The sequence below is a fragment of the Zootoca vivipara genome, chromosome 9, assembly GCF_965207765.1.
Source record: "Zootoca vivipara chromosome 9, rZooViv2.hap1.1, whole genome shotgun sequence".
Classification (NCBI taxonomy): Eukaryota; Metazoa; Chordata; class Lepidosauria; order Squamata; family Lacertidae; genus Zootoca; species Zootoca vivipara.
The window spans coordinates 54398350-54418409 of record NC_142592.1 but is presented as its reverse complement, the minus strand read 5'-3'; the positions used below and the strand labels follow the sequence as shown (position 1 = coordinate 54418409).

The 20060-nt window shown below is 42.7% G+C and overlaps 1 protein-coding gene across 2 annotated transcripts in view; it reads right to left on the bottom strand.

Moving 5' to 3' along the window:
* The window catches only part of B4GALNT3 (beta-1,4-N-acetyl-galactosaminyltransferase 3), a 79159-nt gene that overhangs the window by 46530 nt on the left and 12569 nt on the right, over positions 1-20060 (bottom strand). Inside the window, exon 1 of one of the 2 annotated variants that reach the window (XM_088652371.1) lies at positions 3982-4039. The exons of the other annotated variant lie outside the window; for it this stretch is intronic. Within the exon in view, the coding sequence (XP_088508497.1) occupies positions 3982-4024 (43 nt within the window). The 5' untranslated portion in view covers positions 4025-4039. Of the gene's footprint in view, positions 1-3981; positions 4040-20060 lie in introns of those variants that run through there. 2 annotated transcript variants of the gene reach the window in all.

Genomic DNA, 20060 nt, shown 5'->3' with positions numbered 1-20060 from the left:
GCCAAACAGCCAGAAATAAATTGTTGCTTATTTTTAAATCACTGTGTCTTTTTCATCAGTGATAATGGAAAGGCTCTTATTTCAGGGATAACTGCCTTCAACTGAGTCAGAGCACTTGTCCATTTATACCTCAGTATTTGCACTGACTGGCAGTGGCTGTCCAGGTTCTCGGACAGGGAAGATTCCCAGCTCTACCTGGACTTGCCATGGATTGAACCTGGTACATCTTCTGCACGCAGAACAGGTGCTCTGCCACTGAGTCACATCCCTTCCCACAATGATACTTACTACAGAGCTTTCTAAGGGGGCTGAATGTGGAGTAGAAAGCATTCCAAGGAGGAAATGCAATATCGAGCACCAACTGGGATGAAAACAAAGGAGTAAATGACATGGGGTATAACTATATATAACCAAAATTCTTCTGTTCCCCCTTTGAATGTCCGTCAAGCTTTGGAGAAGCCGGAACATTCCTGACATACGTCTTGTCAGATATAGCTGAAGCGGAACTCTGACCAAGACTATCGCTGGGTACATGGACAGAGGCCAATGATCTGCAAATGTTGTAGAAAAGGGGAGAGATTCCTACCTAATAGCAGGCAAAGACTCACTGTGCAAGCCTGGATAATTGAAGGAGATGGCTGTGAAATCTGTAAAGCACAGCATTACCATAAAAAGTTATCAACCAACTGGAAGTAGTTCATAACAAAACAAAACAAAACAAAACAAAACAAAACAAACAAAACAAAACAAAACAAAACAAAACAAAACAACCCACATGTTTTTCCTTCCTAGCCACAGTGTAGAAAACTGCCTAGCTACCCTCTCCCATTCTCAGCAGTCACCCCCTTGCTTTTGCTCCTGTTTCTGGACTTCTTTACCAAACCAAATCTCCCTTGATATGTTTGTACATTCTAGATTTTTTTCATGTGAGCTGCTTAGAGTGTCTTTGGAAGGAAATGCAGGAAAAGAACTTGAGCATAAATAGCCTACATACAAACACATATTAATGTAATATTGCCTGTGTCTCCAGGCTGCGACACTTCCACAGCAATATATGACCCCTGCTTTACTGACCCGTTTCTGGAGCCCTTTTTCTGCCACCCCTCTCAAGTTTCTCAGCCATTTTTATTTAAACATCATCACTTCTCTCTCTCTTTCTCTATAGACTTTAAAAGTCTGGAAGAGTCAAAAGGAAATGCAACACTGTAGCATAAATAAATGATCGCCAGGTCCTTCATTTTCCCGTCATCTCCTCTTCTCAAGCGAGTAAGTGATCTGCCTTTGTTATAAGGGCACAGACAATGACCCAAGCACAGCAGTAAGATTTTCATGCCACACAGAGAGATGGTTAATAGAGAAGGCTGCAAAATAACCTCCCGCCAATGTTAGCACCTGAAAAGTAATAGCTGAGTATGCAAGCCAGGACTTCTCTTTCATCGCAGAAATAGGCCCCAGGGGGTTTCTTACGCAGAATCTACTGGTACATATGGTGTCACCTCTCGTTGCCTGCTGCAAGGCTATTACAACTACGTATATCAATTCCTAATTTCAAAGCAGTGAATCTACAAGGGAGCTGGTTGGCCCAGTGGGTAGAAGAAGATGAATTCAGCCAAGCCTCCCATGTCACTGATTCAAAAGAGGTGATCTTGGGCAAACCAGTGTTGCTCTGCCTCAGTTTCCTGCCAGTAAAACGGGATGATCCAACTCTGGAAGGCCCTGCTTTGTAGTTTTAGAAGTGTCCTATGAACCTGAAGTTCTAAAATATAAATGCCAAAGTCCACTTTGGATCATTTTGCAACAAAGCTACAATCTCAATAAATACAGAAGTCATGTTTGGGCTCCATGGTGGCAATTATTATCATAACTCTTCACTTCTGAAACCAGTGACCGCAGTTGGTTCAAACAGGGGCCTTGGGGGAAGGGAAAGTCCTCTCCCCAGCCTGACTCAGGATGTCATCATTCTCTGCCTTCCCCGTCAACCCCCCAGATGCTTTTCAGTGGTGGGGTCGCTTCTGAACAGCAGCCAAGTTCAGTTGCGCCCTGTCCTAGGGGCCCCCCAATGCCAGATGCCAAGCACCCTCCCCAACATCTGGCACCATTCCTGTGCCGTGAACACTTTTCTGAAAATAAAGTGCTTACTATACATTGAGAGATTTGCATTTACTACTTTATTCTACATAGAATTGTAGAGTTGGAAAGGACCACATAAATATATTGCCCAATATAAGGGGAAGGGCTTATAGAGAACAGCCCCCCCTCATCAGAAGCAGCCCGTCTCCAAGCAGTCATGAAAGCGAAGGGGCGGATGAGGAAAGTCAGGAGACGAAAAGGGAGTGCCAGACCTCTGGCAACATCCAAGACCCCCTGCTCCACAGGCAGGAAGAGAGGGAGAGGGAAAGAGAGGAGAGGAATCAGGCAGACCGCAGACCCTCCCCCCCCCCGACTCCGGAATTGAGGAGTAGGAGAAAGGGGAGGAGATTCACTGTCCCGAGGCTTTTATGTTGGTCCAAATCGCGGAAGGGGGCGGTGCCGGATTCTGATTCGGAATGAGGAGACATGAAACCAACAGCTCACTACACTGTAAATAATGTGCACTAATAAAGACTTCTGAAAGACAAGCATGTGGAAGGTCGTTACTCAGGAGTAGTCACAACAACCCTGACACCCAACATGGGGCTTGAACCCATAACCCTGAGATTAAGAGTCTCATGCTCTGATATGTATCACACTTGCATCATTTGGCTGGGAGGTTTCCAGGTCCAGGAATTAAAGGGAAAGGCCAGCTGTTCATGGGATTGCACTCCCTCTGAAAAAGCAGGTGCATAGCTTGGGGTGCTTTCTGAAACCACCTTATCACTGGAAGGGACACAGGTATTTGCCAGAGCCACCAGGAGGGCTGCTTTTGTCTAACCAAGCTGCTCAGTGTCCTTTCTAATGTCTTGGATGCCAAAATAACCCCAAGAGTTCCTATGGAAATAATGGAACAGATTTCCATAAAAAGGCAGTGCAGAGGCCTCAGCTCAACAGCTGCTCCCTTGTTCCCTCCTCCTTTGTGCAACACAGGGCTTTTGCCTATTAAGGCAACTAGATGTCATGATGTGTATGGCAAAATGGAAATACAGAGACACTAACTAATGAAGGGACAGAGTAGAGGAAGGTTTGCTTGAGGCAAGAAATGTTCACAGGATTCCATTATTCACAATTTCAAGTACTGTAATCTTGATTTCTTTATCTGTTTTTACAAAGTAGAATGAGGCTGCACAAAGTCCTCTGTGCCAATCAGTATTGATTAGCAAGGAATGGAGGCTCTGACTGTGATGCAACAATGACATCACAATGGTACTGGCACATGTTATTCGCATGCCCCACCAAACCTCCCACCTATTGTACACCACACTCAACCCCTCATGTCCTCACGGGTCCTTTAATCTCCCCATATTCTCACAGCTCCTTCGATCATACCCATATCCTTAAAACTTCTCTGTGTCCCTCTACCCTGCTTTGTTCCAACCTCTGCTGCTTAAAATTACCATTTAAAAGACCTCCCTTCTCTTTTGCTCCCCCTCCCCCTCTAACTTCATGCAAATCCAGGATTGTGATAAAGCACTACAAATCTTCCAAAAGGGGCTGTGCGACGACAGCCTTACATTTGTATGTATATAGGAAGATCTTTAATTTACAGAACACATCTTGCAAAAATGACTTCCACAAACATCAAACGGCTGCTTCAGGTACAATAATGTAGCTTTCTGTGTTCACCATTACCAGTTTGTTCTTATGCAAGTACCTGAGGAGGGCAAATGTTAATGTCATATGTTAACCTGGGGAACCTCATATACTTGGCTACCTGGAGGAAACAAATTGACCCCCTGATAAGATTAGTTTTATTTTTACAATATTTAGCAGCTTATGAAATTAGGCAGGGTGAGGTTGTAATTCATGAAAATCCATTTTAAGATTAAAGGTAAAGGGGCCCCTGACCATCAGGTCCAGTCGTGTCCGACTCTGGGGTTGCGGCGCTCATCTCGCTCTATAGGCCGAGGGAGCCGGCGTTTGTCCGCAGACAGCTTCCAAATGGCCTAAATAGAGCTTAACATGAAAAGCAGAGAAGTGAACTGCATTAGTCAAGTTATTTAGTGTGAAGTAGTCATTCATTTTCATTAGGTATGTAATCAAGTTCCTACTATATAACTAAATTCCTTCAGTAGCACCTTAAAGACCAACTAAGTTTTTATTTTGGTATGAGCTTTTGTGTGCATGCACACTTCTTCAGATACGTATCTGAAGAAGTGTGCATGCACACGAAAGCTCATACCAAAATAAAAACTTAGTTGGTCTTTAAGGTGCTACTGAAGGAATTTTTTTATTTTGCTTCGACTCAGACCAACACGGCTACCTACCTGTAACTACTACTATATAACTGTTATCTCCAGAACAACATAACCAGAGGTTGATTGATATTGTGGATGCTGAGCTTGCAGATGGTAGCCAAGATTACAAAGCTAAATTTATTTCCACTAGGCAGCAGAACTGGAGGTGTCATGCCATGTTACAAATCATGCAACATAGACACTACAAACCAGATAAAATGTGTCCTCAAAAGATGGACATAGCATGCAGATTATATGTTATACAGAGTCAAGTTCTCTTGTCTTCCTGTACACCGGTCAGCGACAACAACCAAGCATTCCAGGACATTTCAGGAAAAGATAACTGCTGTCCTGCAGACAAACACTACAGAAATTACCTGGAAACATAATATGGCAGCCTCTCCATCAGCTCTTCTGGGAGACCAGCAGCTTTTGATCCCTCCTTTCCTTGAATTCTTTCCATTCTAATTTGATGCTGCAATGCAGGCATTGTTGCACCAAATTTAAAGCATTACATATTGGCATATTCTAGATTTATAGTCAGTCACTTCACATGAACTGACCAGCCACCCAGACATTCCTTCCTGGTTTGTTGTTGCCCCTACAAAATCATCTTGGTTGAGCAAGTGAAGCTATTAAGGAGACGTTGTTCAACTGGTTGGTTCAGATTTTGCAAGGTGGGGGGGGGAGGCAGGGGTGAGTGAAGGGTACAATGAACTGGCAGACACCTGGAGAACACAGAATATTTGAGCAGCTAAGGATATTCAGAGAGAGAATGTACAGAGTCAAAAGCATCCTGGAATTACAGGCAGTGTCCCATTCTAATATGTTTGCAGGTGAAAGGATAATAGGCCTTATTGAGGAAAACCATGCTTTATATATAAAATGGATAAGTCATATCCTTTAATGTTGCAGCTCTCAGCATGGAAGGCATACCTTTGATGGCCGAGTTGTCTACCTTCTTTAGCAGTTTCCTCTGTAGGTTGCAGTTCCACTGGGTGTGGGAACTGTCCTCATACACTTTTCTAGGCTACTCCCTATCCTACACCACTGACTGACAGAAGGCAGCCCCAATATGCATTGTTCACAGGGCTATTGCTTCTTTTAGGTTTTCCCTTCTGATGTGCTGACTCTCCAAAAGGAAGGTGGAACAAATACATACAGCAGCAGCAAGAATTTGCTAATTTCATCTGCTAATTTTCAATAGAAACAAAGGTATCTATGTTGAACGCACGCAGATGTCTACAACCTACTGCATAATTAAAAGAATGTGTTCAAACCTCAGCTCAAATTTTCTTAATCAGGTTTGGATAGAGCATTCAACTGCGTAAGGCCAAAACAGCAATGAGATTCATTAAGCAGCAATCCATTTCTAGAAACGGCATTCTATTATGCAATGTGCGCTGCTTTGGAAGTCAGAGAATCAAACCTCAATTACGAATTTTTCTTTCTTTCTCAGTTTGGTTCTCAGCCAGTAACAGCTCAAGTTTTTCCAGTTTGATTACAGTTAAGTCTACAGAAGTACAGTTTAGCCTGGAAAAGAGAAGGTTAAGGGGTGTTATGATGGCCATGTTCAAATATATAAAAGGACGTCATATAGAGGAGGGAGAAAGGTTGTTTTCTGCTGCTCCAGAGAAGCAGACACGGAGCAATGGATTCAAACTACAAGAAAGAAGATTCTACCTAAACATTAGGAAGAACTTCCTGACAGTAAGAGCTGTTCGGCAGTGGAATTTGCTGCCAAGGAGTGTGGTGGAGTCTCCTTCTTTGGAGGTCTTTAAGCAGAGGCTTGACAGGCATATGTCAAGAATGCTTTGATGGTGTTTCCTGCTTGGCAGGGGGTTGGACTGGGTGGCCCTTGTGGTCTCTTCCAACTCTATGATTCTGTGATTCTCTGATTTTGCAGCAGGGGAACAGAGGCAAATAACAGGACCAGAGGGGGAAATCGGTAGGAATGGCTGCAGCTACTACTGAGTCTCCTGATTCAGCAGCAGTTTTAAATGGACAGTGTTAATTAAGGATGTGGGAGAATTCCTCTGGAAATGGAAATTGCTGCAATTTGCACGTTCATCTGAGGTCAGGAACAGAAATCCTGCAAGCGAACACAAGCAGTATTCACCAGAGTTGCTTCTTTAGTTGGCAACTGTTACATAAATAATAGTGTTGGTTTCCACATTTCCCTTCCACTGAAATGCACTGAAATTATGCAGCTAATTACATTACTGTACTGTAGTTTTGGCTGCAGTGGAAAGTGGGACAGATAACATAGGTTTTATGTAAAGGTAAAGGGACCCCTGACCATTAGGTCCAGTCGTGACCGACTCTGGGGTTGCGCGCTCATCTCGCATTATTGGCCGAGGGAGCCGGCGTATAGCTTCCAGGTCATGTGGCCAGCATGACAAAGCCGCTTCTGGCAAACCAGAGCAGCACATGGAAATGCCGTTTACCTTCCCACTGTAGCGGTTCCTATTTATCTACTTGCATTTTGACGTGCTTTCGAACTGCTAGGTTGGCAGGAGCTGGGACCAAGCAACGGGAGCTCACCCCGTCACAGGGATTCAAACCGCCGACCTTCTGATCAGCAAGCCCTAGGCCTAGGCTTAGTGGTTTAACCACAGCCAAATCGTAGCAGGATGGAAACAGTGTTGTTTGAGGACAGGTTGGAAATCACAGCCTCCTTAAAATCTCTACTGTTAATCTCTAGATTGCAATAAATCCTTTGTGAACACAAGAGGCAGCTACATTTCTCACTTAGCCATTAAAGTGTTGTCAATCTCTCTCTTCACCTCCCCACCCCTCCTGAAGTCACACAAGTCACATTCAAGGTTTGACATATTGGCGTCTGTCCTGTGGTCTGACTCCATACCCAGGAAGTAACTACAGTCTAAACAGCCTAGGGGTCCTGCTGTACTATAGGAGTGGCACCTGGTAAACAGATTAACAATATATCAAGATTCAAGAACAACCAACCTTACAATACATTCTCCTACACATACCTTCGATATCTAACCATCTGGACCCAGACCGTCCTAGAGTGAAACTCTTTTTTCTTAATAAAAAACAAACAAGAGGTACACATTCAGCAGCAAAAGGTCACACCTCCCTTCAGAGAAAGAAGACTGCAGTACATTTCAGATATTACACAGAACACTACATTTATTGTTTGTACCCCCAATCTTTCCTATACATGCATTCCAGTCTTTTTTTTTTTAAGCCACATGGATGCACACACAGTGGCCAGGTTTGCATGCAATGCTAAACTGGTTTGTCAAGAACAAATCATGAGTTGCCATACAGATGACCAAGCAAACCATGGCTTGTTTCATTAAAGCTTAGTTTGTTGTCCTTCTGCCAGCTTCCCACTGACAACCCAATATCCTGAATGCCTTTACAATATCTTAATACTGGCATTGTCCCCTTCACCATTGACTGACTGCACTGGTAAGGGGAGTTCTCCTCAGAACTCCTTGGCCGCTCTTGGCCATAGCCAAGTCATACAAGATTTGAATACAGCTCCCATTCAAGAAACACTTCTTAGAATTTAAGGGCATTTGCAATGCCTCAGAAGAGGCCCTGTTACTGCCACATACTGTCTATATTTAATTCCATTACTACATTTAAATCCTACCTTTCCTCAAAGAATCTCAAGGTGGCATGCAAACTTCTCTCCCTCACCATGCTAATCTTCCCAACAACCCTGGGAGGTAAGATAGGTTGAGAGATACTGACTGGTCCAACGTCAGCCAATGGGCTTCATCATGGCTGAGTGGGGATTTGACTACTAAGCCTAGGGGTTGCCGATCAGAAGGTCGGTGGTTCGAATCCCTGCGACGGGGTGAGCTCCCGTTGCTCGGTCCCTGCTCCTGCCAACCTAGCAGTTCAAAAGCACGTCAAGTGCAAGTAGATAAATAGGTACCGCTCCAGCGGGAAGATAAACGGCATTTCCGTGCGGTGCTCTGGTTCGCCAGAGGCGTCTTAGTCATGCTGGCCACATGACCTGGAAGCTCTCTGCAGACAAATGCCAGCTCCCTTGGCCAATAAAGCGAGATGACCACCACACCCCCAGAATCGTTCGTGACTGGACTTAACGGTCAGCGATCCCTTTACCTTTACCTTCCCAGGTCCTGGTACAGCCTAATTACCCTGTTTCTCCGAAAATAAGACGTAGCCATAAAATAAGCCGTAGCAGGATTTTTAAGCATTCAAGGAATATAAGCCATACCCCAAAAATAAGAAATAGTGATAGGAGTAGCAGCAATGCTGGCCGCGGCAGGAGGAGGAAAAAAAATAAGACATCCTCTGAAAATAAGCCATAGTGTGTTCTTTTGAGGAAAAATAAATATAAGACGGTGTCTTATTTTCGGAGAAACACGGTAGAATCAGATAAAGCAACATTAAGACTCAATGAGATCCATAACACTTTTGTTTCAGCACACTGGAGCAAAATGTTTTGTTTTGTTTTGTTTTTTACTCCCTGCAAGATTCAAGTCTGCACTTTTTAACCCCCCCACCCCCGCCACCGCCACCCCAGTATTGGAGTGTGCATGAAGGGAACGGCTGAACAAGTGTCTGAGCCTGCAGACAAAGGAACAGGATCGGAGCCAATTTCCACTGCTCACACTCACATAATTATAAAATTATGAAAGGTGTGGAGAAAGTTGATATAGAAAAGTTTTACTCCCTCTTTCCTAACACTAGAACTCATGGACATACAAGGAAGCCAAATGCTGAAAGTGTCGGGATAGATTACTTATTAAAGTACTTCTTTCATGCCCACCAAACCCTCTGTAGTGCTTGAGCAACAAGTGATTTCTGTATCCCTCTGTCTTAACTTCTGGCTAGCACTTTGGACTTGCCTCCTCATTTGTGTCTTGGTCCTGCCTCCAAACTTGCTCTTTGATTTTGACTACTCACTTAGCCATATGGCCCCTGCTTCCTAAATTGCCAGCTCACTTGCCCACAGTCCAAGTCTATGTTCACTGTACCACAGCCAGAAGTATGCTATGCACACACCTAGCAACCAACCAACCAACCAACCAACCCACTTTGCCTACAGACAACAATGTGAAAGAAAGAAACTCAGGAGCTGAGATTCCTCACTAACCCTTTATAGCCCACGGTCCACAGTCACACCAGTTGAAAGAAACCGCAGTTGGAGCATTTAAAGACTCGTTTACACAGCCAGTTTCCCCTGCCCTTCTTATAATTTGGTGATTATGATGAAGGTACTATTCCAGACTGAACTTCTCATGAGGATTTTGGCAGCAACTCTTCTTACTAATGGTCTGGCATGCGTAAATGGTCAAACCTAGAGAACAGTTGGTCCCTCCGCCCTCATTTGGTTTTATTGCAATTTTATAGGTTCCAAATTCTGGTCTGAAAAGGCTGTTGTCCATGCCCAAACACATGATGTTGTGAGCAAGTTTGCTACATATTCACAGGACCCAGAAATGTTTTTTTTCCCCTCCTTGGCAAATTTGTGACCACTTCAAATATAATATTTCTAGTACATTTAATGGGTGGAATGTCCCTTACATGCACAAGCATTCTGCATTCCTATGGTAATAAAGGAAAATCGCTAGCCTTCACTGTACTCTTTTCAGTGCCTGCTTAAAACATTTTTGTTTAGGTGACGCTATCCAGAAACATTGATGTTGATGTGTCTTATTCTTTTTTCTGTTAATTTTAATTATCTTTTTAATTGTTTTTAACTCTTCTATTTATAATTTTATCACACCTTATTTTTATGGTTGTAAGTTGTTTTTAATTGTTTTTAATATTGTTTTTAAGGCTGTATCCTGCCCTGGGGTGGAACCTTATGGTGAACAATGAGCAATAAACAAACAAATAAATTTTACTAAGTCTTATAAACTCCTTAGAGGTTTTACTATAAATCAAGCAGCACATAGATTATGCTAAGTAAAAATGCAATAAATATTTGTTGTTGCAACATGTTTCTCATCCCAAGTCATCTTCATTCTTGAAAACAAAACATACTTGTATGTAGCGTGGATTTGTAAAACACTCCAGCTGTTTCCTTTTCTTAAAACAATTGATAGTGCTGAATTATCTGAGCTGAAACTGAAAATTCAGCTCTACTGCTGCATTTTTTTGGTATTAATTCACTGCTCAGGGCTAGTGACGCGTAGAACTAATACATTCATGTGTCTCAAATAGTGTCAGACTTGCTGGTCAACATGCCAACAACAATAAGTCAACTCAACTCAAGAGTCAAAGTCTCAATGTCAAAGGAGACAAAGTTGGACACATTGCTTTTGGCATAAGATAAAAAGTCATTATGCTCAGTGCTCTTCTTATAAAAGGTGATTTTGTGAGGTACCAAATAAGTTGGCAAGTCAAGATGATCATGGGTCATTTGCTACTTGCTGTTTCAGACCTATCAATGCCTGTACATGAAAGTCGTCTTTCCTGCAACTCTGGACTATACAGAGCAAAAAGAGAATAGGTGTTTGCTGGAGACCTTTCACAAGAAAAGAGTAGCTGCTCCTCTTCTTGCAAGTTTACCTTCAAGGCAGACTTTTGTTACAATTGCTCAGCATATTCAATGCAAAAGGCAGCTTGCGTGTGGACCTTTTGCCTCTGCCAGGCTGTTGTGGTATTTGAATTGGAGAAGTGCACCTACTAGTTCAGTTTGCTGGGCTGCTTGTGCAAACCATAAGCACAATGAGGTTCCCGGAGGTTCTTTCACTTTGGTATACACAGCTGCAAAATCACTACTTCTGTTTTCTTATTCATTGCCTGCCTTGTTATGCAAACAGATCACAGCAGACATAATCCAAACAAGCACCGAAGAATGGGGAAACATAGAAGAAAAACACCATAAGTTGATAACATAGGCAAGTGTTTAATATGAATTATGTACAGATACTAAAGGGCAGATTTCTTTATAAAGCGTACAGATAAAGTTGGAAATGAACATTGCAAATGTCATAATCGTACCATCATCCTTCTCCTGTCTCCAGTGCCCAAAGAGAAAGATTTGCACTTTTTATTATTACTAAGAGCAGAAATAAATTGCAAATAATGACAATTATGAAGGATTTTAAAACACAAAGCCAAACAGATACATTTGAAATTCTGACTGTGCTTTTGTTATTTTCTTTGGCTCTACTGTGCCCAACTGCAAAGATTAAAGCCCCCTTTAAATACTAGAGGTGTTCATTGACTCAGTGTGTAGCCCGAAGAGCAAGGTGAGCCGGGGTGATTTGAGTCATGATCTCACATTGCAGAGTTGGATCGTGATCGTGCTGTTGACAAAGTGTCTCAAGGCGTCTTAAAGTGGGTCAGACCCCCTCAGACCCCCTAAGCTTCTGAGTTGTTCTCTGGTCTCAGCTTTTCCAAAAAGTTAAATGCATTATCCCCTTTCTTTTTCTGAGAAATTAAACCAGACGGACTGGAGAAAAACCCAAAGCTTGAGAGATTAGGGGTTGGAAATCCTTTTTATTTTTTTATTTTTTTTTATGCTGAAAGACTTTTATTTAAACAAACAATTGAAAGGTTCTCTACACGAAAACCCCCAAATGCACCTGCCTGATTAATTAATTAATCTACTTTGGGGCAGGTGTGCTCCCTTACCTGCAAATTTCATCCACTTGTGTGAAAAGGAAAAAAGTTGTCACCATTTTTAGATTCCCCATTATAGTGCGTGTAGAACAGAGCTTTAGATTTAACAGATCAGATTCTCACTTTAATAATGAATCTGAATGAAACGGCACAAGCAGATCCAAAACAGATCAGGCTGCTTCCAAATGCTGCAGGTACAAGGCAAATCTTGTGGTCACCTCAGACTTCCATTACAAACATACACAGCAGTGTGGGAGGCACTTCTCCACAGTAGAATTCCAGCCACTGGAGCAGATTTGAATATTCCAAAGGAGTGCAACAAACAGAACTTTAGTGGGTTAAAATAAATCATTATGGTAAAAAAAAAAACTACTGTAGGGTTCTGGTTTTAGATTAGAATGTCTGGTACGAAAACTGGAAAAATGATATTTCTATGTCTTTTTATGTTATAAATACCCTAACGGTTCCTCCCTTGGTCTCCATCAAAGAAAATGAAAGGATTTTCCTTAGTTAATTAGAATGAAAATTGCATGGTGCTGCAACTGGGAAGGAGAAGCTATTATCTGGCCAGACAGATGCTTGTCTAGCAAAGCAACAAGTAGCACACTTCTTTAAGGACTAGTTCGTATGTAATGTTTGCCTCCAATGAAATGTTTTAGGAACCATTTTCTGTGGATGTTTGCATATGAACAACGTCATGTCTACACTGGGTTTTTCAGATTTTCTGCCTCTTTCTGCTTATAGTTCCTACTCTTTGTTTACTGGCATCTTTAAGAGGATGTTGTGTGTGTTTTTCCTTGTGGCTCACTTGTGTTGTCTCTTACAAGCACAAATCTTAAATGCCACAAGCTATCAAAAAATGAAGTGACATAGAGTCTGAACAACAAAACTTATCCACATACTCAAAGAGCTCCATTGTTTGGGCCTTTGTGGCACATCCCTAGGGATGTTGGAGAATCCCAATGGAAATGGAAACAATGCTTATTCGTGCCATGTCCGGAATGGAACTGAATCCAGCAAGTACAGTAACAACTATTAGTCACTCTTGCTGTTCTTTTCAGTCCACAAACAAAATGTAACTCCCCACATTTCAATTGCATCTAGCACTTGAACTACTGCAATGTGCTCTACTTTGAAGGTGACTCGGAAATCAACTAATCCAAATTACGGCTGCCAGACTAATGACTGAGAGTGGCTGCCAGGGCCATATAACACCAATCCTAAAAAACAACATTGCCTGCCAGTATGTTTCCTAGCACAATTAAAAGTGTTAGTGTTGACCTTTAAAGCCCTAAATGGTTTCAGCCCTGTATACCAGAAGGAGCGTCTCCACCCCCATCAATCAGCCTGGACACTGAGGTCCAGCTCTGAGGCCTTATGGTGGTTCCCTCATTGTGAGGGAACCAGGCAGAGGAGCAATGGTTCCCTCATTACAGGGAACCAGGCAGAGGATCTTCTCGGTAGCCGCACCCACCCTGTGGAATGCGCGCCTGTCAGATGTCGAGGAAATAAACAACTATCTGACTTTTAGAAGACATCTGAAGGCAGTCCTGTATAGGGAAATTTTTAATGTTTGATGTTATTATTAAAATGAATGGTCTTTGCACTAAACGAAATATTGAAATGAATGGTCTTTGCACTAAAAGAAATGATGTGAGAGAAAATTACATCATTAATTACATTGAATTTGTAACATAAATTAGGATAAATAGCAGTCAGTGAAATGAACAATGCAGTATTTGCTGGAAACAGAACTCCAGCAGAACAGAAGCAGGTTGTAATGGAAATCCCTGTCTTCTTACATCCTTACACATATTGCAGTCAACCTTTAAAGATTACCATGGTAAACATGTGTACCTTTGAAAAATGAGTTTTTCATTGTTTTCATTTTGTGTTGTTTGACTGAAGGCTCATAAAGGCCAAGAAGCTGGTAAGTTCTGTAACTTTTTGAAAGATATTTTCCAGACACCGAAGCTAATATTTGAGTAATTTCTCAACCACTGAAGTTGAGGAACCAGAAATGATCAACAGTGTTGAGGGTCTTAGAACATCTGCTCCCTACTGTCTAACATGGAATCTCTTCGGTCCATCATCGACCAATTCTGTCACCTTGTGCTTAAGCAACTTTCACATTTTTTAAGCATAGATTAAAACACAACATCTTCCAAGAATGAACAAGTACACATTCATTTTTAAAAAAATAATAATTTTTTTTGCACACTTGCTGAGCCAGAGTGAGGTAAACTGGCTTCCTTTAAAATCCCACAGCGCACTGCTGGCCAAGCCAATTATAGAACGCTGAAAGTGTTGGCATCCATCCCTTTGCTCTGACTAGTAGACCACACCCTTGCACTTGCACCCATCAGAGGGTTTGGCTCTGGCATAAAGGACTGCACAGCTGGCTTTCAAACAAAAAAGGGATTATATAAAGTAGCAAAAAATATCAGGGACAGTAAAAACCATCTGTAAACTCCGTTATTGGAGGGCAGGGATGAGTATGCATATGTTCAAGGGCGAATGTTAATGGACTTAAGTTTTAAATATGTACAACAGACCTCCACAAAGTTGAACACAGCCCATTAGTTACATCTGGCACCCACCAAGAGCTTGATAAGTGCTCCTTGCCTGAGACTGAGAGGTGGGAGGAGGAGTGTGCCTGTGTCAGTCAAGCACTTGACAGGCAATAATAAGACATGGCTGGTAGGAGGGGTTTTGTATGCCCAAGACTAAGCAGGTCCCATATGCCATATGGAAACACATACTGAGTGACAAGATGGAGGAGGAGACAGAGCAGAAACTAGTGTTCCCAAACAGCTGCAACTGAAAACTATAAGAACAAGATTTATGCCATGGGTCAAACTACATGTTTCATGGGAGATCCATGAAACATCCCTTTTTACAGACTTAAAATCAGCTGTGCATTTATGAATACAAATTCATTGAATACAAGCTTATGAAATGGGGCTACTATGCTGATATGGCAAAATATATCTTTCCTCTAAGAACACGTCCCCATTTGAAATTCACTGAAAGATAACACCCACATCAGTGGTGAAGTTAGCACATCACTTTAAACCATAAAAAGGTAAAGGGACCCTTGACCATTAGGTCCAGTCGTGGACGACTCTGGGATTGTAGCACTCATCGCGCTTTACTGGCCGAGGGAGCCAGCATACAGCTTCCGGGTCATGTGGCCAGCATGACTAAGCTGCTTCTGGCGAACCAGAGCAGCACACAGAAATGCCGTTTACCTTCCCGCCAGAGCGGTATCTGGTTATCTACTTACACTTTGACGTGCTTTTGAACTGCTAGGTGGGCAGGAGCTGGGACCAAGCAACGGGAGCTCACTCTGTTGTGGGGATTCGAACCGACCTTCTGATCAGCAAGCCCTAGGCTCTGTAGTTTAGAGCACAGCGCCATCCGCGTCCCATGTACTTTAAACCATAGTTTTGCTTAAATATGGTTTAAAGGTGAACATACACTGTGCTGGTGTACAGGGAGGAAATCGTGGCCCCCTTGCTCCTCCCCACCTCCCATGCTGCCATACTACTGGGAGATAAACCATGGTTTGCCTTAGCATTTCCCAGGCTCGTGTCTTGTTTTGCTCCAAACTATGAGGTATGCTCACTGGAAGGACAGATCCTGAAGCTGAGGCTCCAATACTTTGGCCACCTCACGAGAAGAGAAGACTCCATGGAAAAGACCCTTGTGTTGGGAAAGATTGAGGGCACAAGGAGAAGGGGACAACAGAGGATGAGATGGTTGGACAGTGTTCTTGAAGCTACGAACATGAGTCTGATCAAACTGCGGGAGGCAGTGGAAGACAGGAGTGCCCGGTTCTGGTCCATGGGGTCACGAAGAGTCGGACATGACTATACAGTGGAACCTCGGTTTATGAACACCTCGGTTTATGAATTTTCGGTTTATGAACACCGCGGACCCATCTGGAACGGATTAATTCATTTTCCATTACTTTCAATGGGAAAGTTCGCTTCAGTTTCTGAACGCTTAAGTTTATGAACAGACTTCCGGAACCAATTACACCCATGCTTCAGTTTATGAACGCTTCAGTTTAAGTACTCCGCGGACCCGTCTGGAACGGATTAATCCACTTTCCATTACTTTCAATGGGAAAGTTCGCTTCAGTTTATGAACGCTTCAGTTTAAGTACCCCGCGGACCGCCTGGAACAGATTAATCCACTTTCCATTACTTTCAATGGGAAAGTTCGCTTCAGTTTATGAACGCTTCAGTTTATGAACAGACTTCCGGAACCAAATGTGTTCATAAACCGAGGTACCACTGTACAACTAAACAACAACAACAACATGAGCTATAACTAAGGTTTGTTCCAGGCTTTCAATTATGGTTTAAAGTGATGTGCAAACAAGGCTACTGTGTGTGAGAAAGGAGGGAATCCAGGTACTTTGCTCTCTGGGATTCCTTACATTTTATTTTCCCTCTGCCAAATATTTTGAAGTTCTGGACAGCCTCTGCAGGCCTTTATATCTGTGTCAGGTTTCTTTCAGGAAAGCCCTATAGCATTCCACACATAAGTATATCAGCTGCCTGCTGGCATACTTAGGGAGCTCAATGGAGAAGGTATTTACTCCATGCTATGCAAGACAGATATAGCTTGGCCATTCCACTATAAACACAAGGTTACCACTGCAGTAATCTGTTCCCAGGGCTTTCCTATGGGATTCTCAATGTCCTTGAGAAAGGCACTCTCTTTTTCCATCATAAATGTTTGGAACATGGAAGGCTTGGAGAACTTTGAGCTCCTTTCCGAGAGGAGATCTTATGTCGTTCTCCCTTTCTGTCTTACTAGGCCGGGCCGGGTCAGATACATGGCTTTTGGCAAGAAATATCTCATCTAAATTTATCACCCAGTTTTCCACCCAGGCAGCTTAAATGCTCTGGAAAGCTAGGCAATGTGAGGTAATGATTGGGAGAGATTATTTCTTTCTTCGAGCCGCCCGCAAGGCCCACAGACTGCCCAGCTAAATATAAACCTACTTCCACAACCACAAAGTAAGGAAACAAGCTTGCATTCTCTGTGCCTGAAGCAGGTCTCAGGGCCATTTTAAGCATTGCACAGCAACAAACCTGGGTTTGCACTGAGTATACTGTACTTTCAACAAGAAGCTTTAACTCCTTGACATGTTTATTATCTATATATGTTCTATTTGTCACACTTTTTGCACTGCACAAATATTCTGATTCAAGTTCCACAGTCAGTATACTCAAATATTAAGTTTATAAACTTTATTCATGAAATTTGTCTACTGCTGTTCATCCGAAGAGAACTGAATATAAAAAAAGAGAACAACATAAAAATACAAAATGAAAACACCAAATGCATAATAAAGCAAAAGCAAAACAAACCAATAACCCCCTCCCCCTAAATATAGTTGTACCTTGGAAGTCGAACAGAATCCGTTTCGGAAGTCCATTTGACTTCCAAAACGTTCGAAAACCAAAGTGTGGCTTCTGATTGGCTGCAGGAAGCTGCTGCAGCCAATCAGAAGCTGCAGAAGCCCTGTCAAATGTTTGGGTTCCCAAAAAACATTCCCAAAGCGGAACAATCACTTCCAGGTTTGTGGAGTTCGGGAGCCAAAACGTCCGAGTTCCATGGCATTTGACAACCAAGGTGCGACTGTACAGTGGTACCTCTACTTACGAATAACTCTACTTACGAATGTTTCTACTTACGAATGGAGCTCCGTCCGCCATCTTGGATGCGGTTTAGATAGGATTTTTTCTACTTACGAATTTTTAGATAGGGTTGCTTCGACTTACGAATTTTTTCTCCCAATGCATTCCTATGGGATTCGACTTACAATTTTTTTCAACTTACAAATGTGCGTTCGGAACGCATTAAATTCGTAAGTAGAGGTACCACTGTACTTTAAAAAGTAGTATGTGACATGGGCTTCATTCAGCCCTGCAGAAAGATGACTTAGCAGTCCCAGGGGGTAAAGTCCCAGGCAATCCAACTCCATCAAGAAGTTGTCATATCTGATTGGCCTGCACTACATGTAATTATGGGATGCGGATATTTATATCAATTATCTATATACTGCCTCCCCAAAACTCAAGGCAGCTTCTAACAACAACATCATCAAAAACATCCAAAACAAAGATCTATATGGGCCAGTTGGCAGGATTACCAAGGAAAGGGAGAAGGAGAGGACCGGAATATCTTTACTGTCGTATCTTTTTTCTCTGAACTGGCCTATCCAATTCCTATTTCCATCCCCTGTAATAAAGGTGCCCCCACACTGAGTATGTGTCAAAAAAAAAAAAAGACACATACAGTGGAACCTCGGTTTATGAACACCTTGGTTTACGAATTTTCAGTTTACGAACGCCGTGGACCCATCTGGAATGGATTAATTCACTTTCCATTACTTTCAATGGGAAAGTTCGCTTCAGTTTATGAACAGACTTCCGGAATCAATTACACCCATGCTTCGGGTTAAGTACGCTTCAGGTTGAGTACTCCGCGGACCCGTCTGGAACGGATTAATCCACTTTCCATTACTTTCAATGGGAAAGTTCGCTTCAGTTTATGAACGCTTCAGTTTATGAACAGACTTCCGGAACCAATTGTGTTCATAAACCGAGGTATCACTGTACTCAGTTCAAAAGCTATCAACAGTCATACTAATCCAGTTCTGCTGTAGCTCCTTATTTGTCCTAAAAAGAAACCGAAACAGAAGATACAGCTGTCTGCCTAATCACCAGTGTGGAAAAGAAGCAGGTCAATGCTTCATTGCAGGAGCCCAACCAGCCAGGCCAGGCTGCACCTGAGGAAATGTGGGGCTGGACAGGGGCTGCTAAGATCCAGACTGTGGGCGATTGCTTGTAAGGCTCCTAGGAAGGCAGGAAATTAGGTTATTGTAACTGCTGAGTGCTACCTTAGGTGGGATCATTTCTTTCACCCCCTCCCTCCCTTTGAAGAGCAGGTCTTCTCTCTTCTGGTAAGATCAAGAAGGAAGGCCAGCCTGTGCCTGAAAAAAAGCAAAGATGGCTGGATGACCGCTGAGGGGTCTGGGACCCTGGGACTGTGACAATCAATAATAATAAATAAAAACTCGAAAAGCAGATCATGTGAAGATCCTTTCGCATGTTTGGAAGATGAAGATGGCGGTGCCATTTTCCTGCCTCCAACTTACATTTCTGTAAGCAATCTTTCAAACGTATGTAAGGTCTCAATGTTTTTGAAGAAAATTACTCGTACAGTACTGTTTTTAATGCTCTGTCACACACAACCTGATACTTCACCCCATAGACATTAATAAATTTTAACCTCTGTCTCTTCATGTTTCATTCGTATTCACACCTGCTTTGACTATTATTTAAGGGCTGATCCATTGGAGCTCTGCTGTGGTAGAAAATCTGGAACAAGGCCACTTTGTGGAATTTTGCAGAGCTTCCAATATGTTGTCGTACATGGGAGCTGGCTGTCCGGAACTACTCTGTTCCATTCCCCCAGACACAGTGTTGCATCTGGATAGGAAACAGAGTCCCAAGGGAGTGCCAAAGCAGACAGTATTCCATTGGCAGGATCCAAGCCTTCAAGCTGGCCTGCGTGAAATCTGGAATAAAGCCCACTAGACAAAGACTTCAAGGCACTTCCTGTCAGTGATTTCAACCATGGCTCTTCTTGTCTACAGTTAAAAAGCACAGGGCTGGGTATGGAAGTCCAAAGGCGATGCTATTATAGTATATTTATAGTAAAAACAAACGAACATTCATTTACTCTTTATCTTATTACATGCCATGCTACCTAAGAAAGTGTTGATGAGCAGTCACCCCTGCAGGCACTGATCAGCCCTGGCCCTGCTTAGTTTCAGCAATGTGGCGGCCTCATGTCATATCGGTTCTCTGCTTACTACTTACCATAAAAACGCCATTCTTATGTGTAGACCAAGACCTCAGCATAAGGCAGAAAGACAAGAGGGGTCCAGATGATCTACCCACAATTTGAAATAATGTGCGAGGAGGGTTTCAGGCATCAGACCCTCCAAGTGTCCCTATTTGCCAGGGACAGTCCTAGATTTACAGAAAACAACAACAACAACAACAACAACAACAATTT